Below are 9,953 nucleotides of genomic sequence, written 5' to 3'. Positions count from 1 at the left end.
ATTTGCGTTTTCGACAAAAAACAGAGGACCAAACAGAGAGTGTGGCAAGTTAGAAAACGGCTGGTGGTTTAAAAAATCAGACGAATGTAAAAAATCTGACTCTACATTCATCAGTCCATTGATCAAAACTTTCCAAAGTGTCACATGGGATGGTCTTTTGTTGACCAGTGTTGACATGAGCATTATAAAATAGTATAAACATTTGAGACAGGTAAAATATTATTATGTATATATGGATTAAAAATAACTATATAATATAGTTGGGTGGGGCGAGATTGGACACCAATTCATTATATTTTCTCGAATACAAACAAAGAAAATTCAAGGAATTATAAAACCAAACAACCTCATGACTCTCATAGACCGTTGTTAACTATTAAAGATAAAAGAATATTTAGATAATGTGGGCTAAAAATGTCCCGTCTTTCCCTACCTTACTATAGGTATTAGATTTTCCGTCTGTGACCACTTGCTGCACCTGGCTTGCGTGAGTAAATGCATGCGTGTTGCACATTTTCAATTTTAAATTGTACGTTAATGTCAGTATACATATCAATTTAAACCCCTTTGAAAGAAGTTTTTACTATTTTGACTAAGTTTCAGTATAGTTGTTGCGGAAAGAAATTTTGTATTGTTTTTGTCTTTGTTTATTGGATATATAGCTTACGCTGACTAAGTAATTTTATGTACATATCCCCTATATGTTCTGAATACTTTCCAAAAATCCTTTAAATTAAGTATTAGGGTGGGGTTTAATGGGGTTTCATTTTCTTTTCTTGTTAAATTTGGTAGTAAAAAGTTAATTGTTGAAAACACGAATAGGAAACATGGAATTTGGGTGCTAAGAGTATCCCATCTTACCCCACAGTAATATTGTACTATTGTAATGCGAAATCTATTCATTTCAAAGTAAGAAAGAAAATTTAAGTCCAAACAAATTGATCGTACATTTGAATAAATGCAATAAACTAAAATGCTTGCGTGGGACTTTGATTCGTCGATCCTAACACTGCAGCAAAGTTTCTCGGTAGGAACTTTTTTGCTTTCAAAACCATTAACATTATGGTCAGAGAATATTTAAAGAATTATAAAACAGTTTCTTCACGACTCCCATAGACAGTTGTTAATTGTTTAAAACACGATCAGGATATTTGGATATTATGTGCTGAAGGTTTCCCATCTTCCTTACTATATCTCATAGTTATTCATTTTAAATATCTGATTCAACTGCAGTAGGGCATGTAAAGGACCAATGTTATCAACTGGCTGATCGGCCTTTTTATTAGAAGCGCACAGAAAGCTGTTTCTTTTTTTGAAACTTTGGTCGTATCTTTACATCACATTTGAGCCCTTCTATATTCATAAACAAATTTTGATTTTCATTGGTATGCCCTTTTTAGACCAGGTTTATAACTTCAGTTATAGGAAAAAATGTCTTGTCAAAAGCAATTTGTCAATATGATGCAAATAAATACCCTGTCAATTTTATGTGATTTTATTGTTGGATATAAGCAGTCGAAATACTTTTGTGTATGTAAGTAATTTCTTGAGTATAAGCAGTCTTGATTTATTGGTCCGGTAATGTTCGGTCGTCACTGAAAAAATAGTGAGTTTGACAGCAAATACTGGACCACTGCAGCGTTATGTAATGCTTGAGGCCCATACGATTCACGAGGTTGAAACGTCTTCTCAACAGGTCTAGTTGACAAAATCCCTTTCTTTACCAGCTCATTGTATATTTCAAGACCTGTCACATCCGATTCGACATCTCGCTGTGATCTGATTACACCACCGTAACATAGGTCCACAGCTAGAAAGAAGCACAGCAGAGCAACATGAATCAATTGCATCTTAATTCTATTTACTAGATTATCCCAACTTCCTGTTCGTCCTAATTAATGTAATATACATTCGGTTACCTTGAAAAATTGTATTGTTATTTTTTGATATGTTCCTGGTAATTGCCTTGCATTCACTTAATAAAGCTGACACGTATCTTGATAATATAGTAGAGTGGGAGAACATGAAATACCCTTAGCACATAATAACTAAACATCCTGATCATGGTTTAAACAACGATCTATGGAAGTCGTGAAAACAAGGTTTTATAATTCTTTGAACGTTCTTAGTTTACTACCATAAGAAAATTGAACAAAAGGGTGTCCCATCTTCCCCATCCTGCTATATGGGCGGACTCTGTGGTGTTAAAACAAAACCCATTATAATTACAGTACTGGTGTTTATGTTTTTCTCATCTTAAAACGAAGCTTGAATTCAGATTCAGCAAACTTTTTGCTAATTTGTTTATCTTCTGATCTAAATGTGTGGACATAAAGCACTAAAAGATACAGGCTAACTAATTTTGCGCACGATATTTTAACGTAACGCTATATTTATGTAGTCGCAATAAAAATACATATCAGTTATGTTACCAACGTTCTAAACAACTTTTAACTCTTTCTCGGTCATAATATTATTCATTTAAAGGAATATTAAGAACTTCTGAACAATGAGACTTGGAATAACAGATTAAACAACAAACAGGGGCGCATTTTGAAGGATAATATACAAACTTTTGTTTAAACGTAATAACTTGATTTTATGTGAAAACATGATGTTATATGGAAAACAACAACAAAATAAGTGACGATTTTAAATCTATATATAACTGGCGAGAATTTTACTCAATGTTGATTAACCAATCTCTCGCCCTGGCACATTTACACACCATATAGTACGGTGTGGTAAGATAAGACACGTTTATTATCCATATTTTTCGTTCCATTTGATGGTCAAAATTTTGAAGAAATAGTGAACCGTTGCTCCGCGACTCTAAAGCGGTAATTAATTGTCCAAAACACAATCAGGAGGCATTGTATTTAGGTGTCAACGATATTCGATCTTACCCTACCTATTGTATAAACGTGAAAGACATTTTACATATTTTCTATAATCCAGCATCTCCTCCAACGAAATCCTACACAAATTACCAGCCTGTTACCCTAACCCACTGTGCGAAGAATATTCGTCGTTTACTGTGTTTTGCGATACAGTCATACAGCTTAGTATGACTCAATATTACCAAGAAAAAACAATGGTCCCGTAAGACGATTTAGGCTATTCCGGAAATCGACAATGTTTATGAAAGGGTATGGTATATACCTATTGATTATTGTTACAACCTAAACGTACACGCATATCTGTAACTTACTGTAACTCGTGTATAGTCTCTGTTACGCCTATACATCACACCCCCGTTTATTCATGAGCACCTTTTAAGTTTTTGTCAGTGATTTTTGAACGACATTTCTGTATACCCACTAATGTGTTTCACAAAAACGTCATGCTGTGTAACGTCATCTAGCCAATATGGCGAAAAGTTATTCATTAAAAATTGTATTCAAGTTTTACTGTTTGAGTGAGTTTGCAGGGTAACAGATCGGATGAGAATAAAATATTAAGTATGTATACGCCTATGACGTAAGTATCAGAAGTTCCCTCACGTTTAGCAACTAAAATGTTTGACAGTCTACCAAGTAGACCACGTATATTCCATTTTTTTAAAAAGTTCATAGAACGATTTGCAAAACAGCACCAAAGGAAACAAGAATAAAAAAATGAAAACTTAATACCAAATATATTTGGCTGTAAATTACAATACCAACAGTTCATTTCCACATAATTAACAGAACACTCTCGCTTTTGGTATTTTCTGAAAACTCCAATAAAAGGTTTAGTATATCCTTTGGATACATCAGTGACTTTGACCATCAGTCAGCAGGGGTTGACCACTGGTTTACCCACACAACTATTTGTTCAATATTTTTTTCCATATTTTCAGGGGTGTTACTCTCAAGTTCATGTACAATTTGTTCATCATAAGACTCGCGTGCTTCGTCAAGAATGATTTGAAATATTTCAGATTCAATATTATTTTTTAGCTTCATCTCATTATATCCTCTGAAAACAATGTAAAGAAACTAATGTTATTGTTAACCATGTAGAGTATTTATGAAATGAGGTTTCCAATAAAACTACGGGTTGAGAGCGGTTGCACCAACTGCAGTTATTATGGTTATTTGGACTATAATTGCTATGCAGCCATGTTCATGCCAAATAAAATAACCATACCAGTTCAACAAACCAACTTTTGGTCTGATACCTTTTGGTCCAATGTCTAGTTTCTGTTAGAAATAAACTAAATATCTGCAACAACATTATGTCTTTTTTTAGCAAAACTCAAAAATTATTTTAAGTATCCGTCCAAAGTTGGTTTGTTAAACTTGTATGGTCAGTTGACATCTATTAGACCTGGCCGCGAAGCTTTATGGTGTAAAAAAATGAACTATTTGTAATTATTGCAACTGATTAACCCATTGTTTTATTATAGATCCAATGAGATAGTACTATCGCTGTCTAACAAAATGTCTATACTTTTTAAAGAACTACCCACATTATATTTTTATGAGCATACATACATTTTCTAAAAAAATTTGACTAGTTAGTATGAATGAATGTCAGTTATTTATTCTTGTGGGGCAAGGCAACTTAAAGTGTAATAAAAAATGTGACCTATTTTATACATTGCCTACATGTGCACTTACGAGTTATCACTGCATAATTGTGAGTGAGATTGTTAAATATATTATACATATAGCATATGGTTAACATCACTATTTCAGAATTGGTTAAGTTTTTACAAAAACAAAATTACAAAAAAAGGAAACTTACCTTTGTGATAATCTTTCATGCAAAATGGTGTTATCAGTGCGTAATACAAAGACAATGTCAAACCACCTTTGTGGAAAGAATTCACAGCCATGATAATCCACTATATTACCTCCTTCACTCATTTGCTCTTCAAGTTCATCTAGTAAATATTATATGAATAACTTAAATAAACTAATTAAGTGTCAAGCCCTCTGCTTTTGGAAGTTTTGGAAGCATAACCAAATTGATAAATCAAATTTAATTAAGCCAAAACATTTCACTTATATAGCAACACTACATATATATATTATACTTGTGGAATGTACTAATAGAGCACTCATTCCCAACAAAGGAATAAAACAAACTAATGGTATTAACATAAGTTAACCGACACTTTTAAAAACCTGTTGCTCATAAATAGTGCATATTTTATTGGAGGTGACAGACATGTTCCATTTTTTTTACGTTGACCAACTTTGCCTCTGCATATTAGACATGATACACAAATACTGGGAACAAAAACTCTACCATATAAAATGTTACGAAAGGCACACCCAGTACTCTTTCTTCATCCAGAATGGGACATTGCAATTGATCATCATAACCACAGAACAATTCGTTTTCCTTTGCAATTTGTCCAATGCTTACAAAGTTGAGGTTAGTAACATTTGCCAGTTCTTGTGCCAATGTCGTCTTACCAGTTCCTGGTGTCCCTGTAAGGCAAACTATTACAGATTGCATTGGAAGATTGTTTCACTGGACATAAATCACATATTAAAACTAAAATACTACTGACACACAACGGTCAAGTATCCAAAACTAATTCGGTGCTAGTGAAGAATCTTTCCCCCCCCCCACCTTATTTGCTAACCCCTAGGTTAGCGGGTTAGTGGTTAGCAAATGAGGTGGGGGGTAGACTCTTCACTAGCACCACTAATTTCCTAAATGAGTAGGTAAAAATAAAGTACTATTTATGCAGAAACTTACCAGAAATCAAAATATTCGGTTTTACTCTCATGCCGTTTTGCTCTGTAGTCGAACACCAAAAAGTCACGTTGCAGGTTATTGGTATTATTTCTCTGTGGACAACTTAAAACATAAAAATAATCCGCAACTATTTTTTTCGATAGACCCAAACGAATTTACTTTATGCGAACTTAACATGTTGAATTTAAAAACACAACGAACACTTTTCATTGTAGTTTTTTTATACAGATTCAACTATTTCAATTTAATCTTCCAAAAAGTACTTTTCACATTTTAATGCGTGATGTTTCCGTTTTCCGCCATTTTCCTGCGGTGCTTTACCGGGGGTTCCCCGCTGAAAAAATATTTTTTCGGGAAAGTTTAAAGGAAACAGTTACGACTCATTAACAGATCATCACTCTCTTTTTTACAAGTGGGCGCTCATTTTTTTATATTTTTTTTATGAGTCGTATGTAAAGGAAACTGTTATATTTGTGCAAATAGCACACATTCTTTTAATCAGTTTTGGGTGGTACTATTTCTAAAGCTGTATAACTTAGTTTAACACCTAACTGTTATTGTATTATTCACCCTACCAAGTTATGAAGTGTACTATTTTACAATGTTCGTCTTGTATATATAGTTGCCAATGTAAACCTTCAGGGCAAACTGCAAAGTATGAAGTGTTTATTGAAAGTTTTTCATACTTTATTTTGATTCTTATTCTTTTATTTTCAACGACATGGCTTTACAGTTGGAGTGTTACAAATAATGATGTAGATACTATCAATTATTTCTTTTATGAGCAGTTGGGGTCCTGGTTTAATTGGTATATATTAATACTTTCCATCAGTGTACTAATAGTGGCATACCTTCTTACACTGTTTATTTCTGGCTTATTGTCTGTTCTGTTAAATCCCCACCGTTCTCTCCACATGAGTTTGTTTCATAAAATAGTTGTGTGTATTACCTCTGGTCTAGGAATTGCTGGTTACGTATTGCTATTTATGTTTTGGTCTCAACTACTAGATCAAGTGGCAGTATCACTTACTATAATTGGTTGGTTTATTCAAATCAGTGTACTACTCCTGTGGGTTTGTTCATTTTTTATCTTACAGAACATTGCAAAACTTTATCATAACAAACTAACACGAAGTATTCTTGCTGTTGCTTACTTCAGTATATTTATTTTTCTTTGTCTTTCTCCTTTACTTATTAAATCACCTTGTATCGGTAACCATGCTCTACAAAGCCACAAGCCTGTGTTATTCGGCCACAGAGGGTCTCCTACAGAAGCGCCAGAAAATACAATACTAAGCTTTAAAAAGGCCGCAAAAAATCAAGTTTATGGTTTTGAGTCAGATGTCCGAATTTCCTTGGATGGTGTCCCTTTTTTGATGCATGACCCGACATTACAACGAACCACAAATGTGAAAGACATATTTCCTACAAGAAAACACCATGATGCAGAAACATTTACATGGAAAGATCTTCAGCAACTCAATGCTGGCCAGTGGTATCTGCATGACAACCCATACCTTAGTAATGGAGCATTAAATAAATCCGACAAAGAAGAAATTTCGCTGCAAAAAATTCCGTTGCTGGTCGAATTGGCTCAATTGGCAACCATGCACAACACAAGCATAATGTTTGATTTGTTCAAACCACCTAAAGATCATCCACATCATGGTGATTATGTTAATATAACATTACAATCACTTCTCACATCAGGAATTAACCAAACACAAGTGTTCTGGATATACAGTGAACAACAAGACCTGGTTAACAAAATAGCTCCAAACTTCAAATTGGTCTCTAGAACCTATTTCAAAAATTTATCATCTTTTGGATTTGATGCAATTAACATGGAATTTCCATACATTAATAAATCTATGACAGATGAAGTACAAGTTATTGCTTACACCATAAACGACTATTGGGCTTATAGTTGGACGTGGTGTACTGGAGCTTGGGCTGTCACAACAGACTTTAGCAATCGCTTTTTACATGTTAACCAACCATGCTGGTATTTAACACAGACACAATACACCGCAATATGGTTGTCAATAGATGCAGTCTGTGTTATGATCATTTTGATATCAGGTTACTTTATGTATAGAAATTATAAAAAGACCAGTCACAAGATGTTTAATAATTCTTCTGGTCAATTATACAGTGGTACGTACAACCGTGATATTGAGGGTATGGAACTACATACTGGTACTTTTGGTCAATAAAAGGGATACAACACAAACTTGTCACACTAAACATTTTTTTACAAAAATTGTGACAGCGCCGATGTTTAATTAACATGATGATATGCATAATGATTTTTAATGGCTTTTTATCTCACTTTACTTTTTAAGTAAACAAGGCGCATGAGTTCTTCACAACAACTTTAAAGCCTCACCAAATCAAAAAAGTTGAAGAGTGTTGTACTTTGTTACTGCAATTTTTTGAAAAAGATCAGATATAATGTGCAGTATATTATCCTGGAGTAATTCATATGATTTAGTTGAATTTGTTTTTTTTCATATTTATTGTGTTTAATTTTGTCACAGAATAAAATCAAAGCAAAATTACTTCGTCTTTTTTGTATTAAGGTAAATTAGAGTCAAATTTTGTTTTTAAATGTCAGATAGACCTCAGTGAGCTAAATGAACAAGGACATTCTTTCGTTTAAAACGGCATTATTTTTGGGTTATTGCATTTTTTAAAAATCCGTGCCATTACGGATGCTTTTCGCATAATCGCGCGCCTTTTCTTTCACATTAGAAAATAGCCTGGAACCTTCTTTTAATTATTTTTAATAATCTGTTACAGTCTCTAACTTCAGGCGTACAGTAACCGATCACTAGTTCTGACGGTTAAAATTCTAAAATATAATACTGTGGGGTAAGATGGGATACAGCTTGTACCTTAATGCAGTATTTCCTGAACAATTCACAACACTCTTTAAGAATTATAGGGTTACGTTTTGTAGGATATAATTCTGAAAACATCGTTTGTATGCTACCAAATGAGACCAGTAAATCAAATGAAAAAAATGAACTATCTTACCCCACCATACCATATATATTTATTACAATACGTTATTCCCATAACTGCCTTGAATAATCCCACATTGACAACTCATAAACAACCGCCTATTACACAGCGAAGCACCACAAAAAATATGGCACAAGATCAACTCAATCCAGTCACAAGTGGCTGTTTCACACAAGGAGTAGATTTTAAACGTTTATTGCATTTCGCATTAATAGAATACAATTTTGCGACTTTCCAAGTCTTAAGCACACTGTTAAAAATAGTTCGTAACAAGTTAAAAACATTTTCTGTGTACGATTGAAGGGCCAGCTTCGTCGTATTCTTGTTTAGTGATCCACATCTGTTGGAAGGTGGAAAGTGAAGCGAGGATGGATCCTCCGATCCAGACGGAGTATTTCCTCTCTGGTGGAGCAATGATCTTTATCTTCATGGTGCTGGGAGCAAGAGCAGTGATCTCCTTCTGCATTCTGTCAGCGATACCAGGGTACATGGTTGTACCTCCGGAGAGAACGTTGTTGGCGTAAAGATCCTTTCGGATGTCAATGTCGCACTTCATGATGGAGTTGTAGGTTGTCTCGTGGATTCCAGCCGATTCCATACCTGTTCAACATGTAACACGTATGTTTATATTTAAATGTATAGCCTAAATGTTATGAAAATGCTTAATCTATTCTTACTTCTACGCAATCATAGCCTAAGCAATTATAGTAAAATATTACTGACCGATAAACGAAGGTTGGAAGAGTGTTTCTGGACATCTGAATCTTTCATTGCCAATGGTGATAACTTGACCATCGGGTAATTCATAACTTTTTTCCAATGAAGTCGAAGAAGCAGCAGTGGCCATTTCTTGTTCGAAGTCAAGCGCAACGTAGCAGAGCTTCTCTTTGATATCTCGAACGATTTCGCGTTCAGCTGAAATTAGGTATTGGTTTCTGTTTAAATCATGTAGCGAGCAACTGTCACCACAATTCTGACTGAATACTGAAACCTTCCGCACCTGTTGTTACAAAGGAGTATCCTCTCTCAGTGAGAATTTTCATCAAATAATCACTGAGATCTCGACCGGCTAAATCCAATCGAGCAATGGCGTGAGGGAGAGCGTAGCCCTCGTAGATTGGAACATTGTGTGAAACACCATCACCAGAATCCAACACAATACCTGTTTGTTTAAGATATAGTTTAAAGTTTAATTAAATAATATGGTTAAACTTGTTTTCGCATGCTTA

The 9,953-nt window shown here is 34.3% G+C and overlaps 3 protein-coding genes across 4 annotated transcripts in view; 1 reads left to right on the top strand and 2 right to left on the bottom strand.

Annotated features, from left to right (window-relative positions):
- Window positions 1–3,380: 3,380 nt before the first annotated feature.
- On the bottom strand, window positions 3,381–5,789 carry LOC100177393 (adenylate kinase isoenzyme 6-like). 2 transcript variants are annotated; one of them, XM_002119282.4, is made up of 4 exons: window positions 5,698–5,789; window positions 5,265–5,423; window positions 4,732–4,870; window positions 3,381–3,960 (listed from the first exon to the last, which is right to left on the bottom strand). In XM_002119282.4, the coding sequence occupies exons 1-4, from the start codon at window positions 5,726–5,728 to the stop codon at window positions 3,771–3,773; spliced, it is 519 nt and encodes a 172-aa protein (XP_002119318.1). In that variant the 5' UTR covers window positions 5,729–5,789; the 3' UTR covers window positions 3,381–3,770. The 2 variants fall into 2 exon arrangements, with proteins under 2 accessions (XP_002119318.1, XP_026689953.1); XM_026834152.1 differs by having other exon boundaries at window positions 5,265–5,435; window positions 5,698–5,776.
- A 174-nt stretch (window positions 5,790–5,963) lies between these two features.
- Window positions 5,964–8,258, top strand: LOC100175063 (glycerophosphodiester phosphodiesterase domain-containing protein 5-like). Its single transcript, XM_004225956.4, has one exon. It carries the CDS (start codon window positions 6,279–6,281, stop codon window positions 7,911–7,913), a length of 1,635 nt encoding a protein of 544 aa, XP_004226004.2. The 5' UTR covers window positions 5,964–6,278; the 3' UTR covers window positions 7,914–8,258.
- A 604-nt stretch (window positions 8,259–8,862) lies between these two features.
- Window positions 8,863–9,953, bottom strand: part of LOC100186048 (actin, muscle) — a gene marked incomplete in the record, with an annotated part of 1,664 nt that continues 573 nt past the window's right edge. Inside the window, 3 exon segments of the mRNA XM_018811806.2 lie at window positions 8,863–9,324; window positions 9,448–9,639; window positions 9,725–9,886. Of these exon segments, the coding sequence (XP_018667351.1) occupies window positions 8,999–9,324; window positions 9,448–9,639; window positions 9,725–9,886 (680 nt within the window).

The sequence above is a fragment of the Ciona intestinalis genome, chromosome 4 (assembly GCF_000224145.3).
Source record: "Ciona intestinalis chromosome 4, KH, whole genome shotgun sequence".
NCBI classification, from domain to species: domain Eukaryota; kingdom Metazoa; phylum Chordata; class Ascidiacea; order Phlebobranchia; family Cionidae; genus Ciona; species Ciona intestinalis.
Note: the sequence above shows the minus strand (reverse complement) of the source record. Positions and strands in the feature narration are given on the sequence as shown.

Bases quoted from the DNA above. Each gene is read 5' to 3' on its own strand.
- LOC100175063 (XM_004225956.4), top strand. From the start codon at position 6,279: ATGAAGTGTACTATTTTACAATGTTCGTCTTGTATATATAGTTGCCAA.
- LOC100177393 (XM_026834152.1), bottom strand. From the start codon at position 5,728: ATGAGAGTAAAACCGAATATTTTGATTTCTG. The intron at 4,871-5,264 runs GTGTGCCTTTCG...AATATTTACTAG, and splicing joins GGATGAAGAAAGAGTACTGG to ATGAACTTGAAGAGCAAATG. The intron at 3,961-4,731 runs GTAAGTTTCCTT...CATTGTTTTCAG, and splicing joins CATGAAAGATTATCACAAAG to AGGATATAATGAGATGAAGC.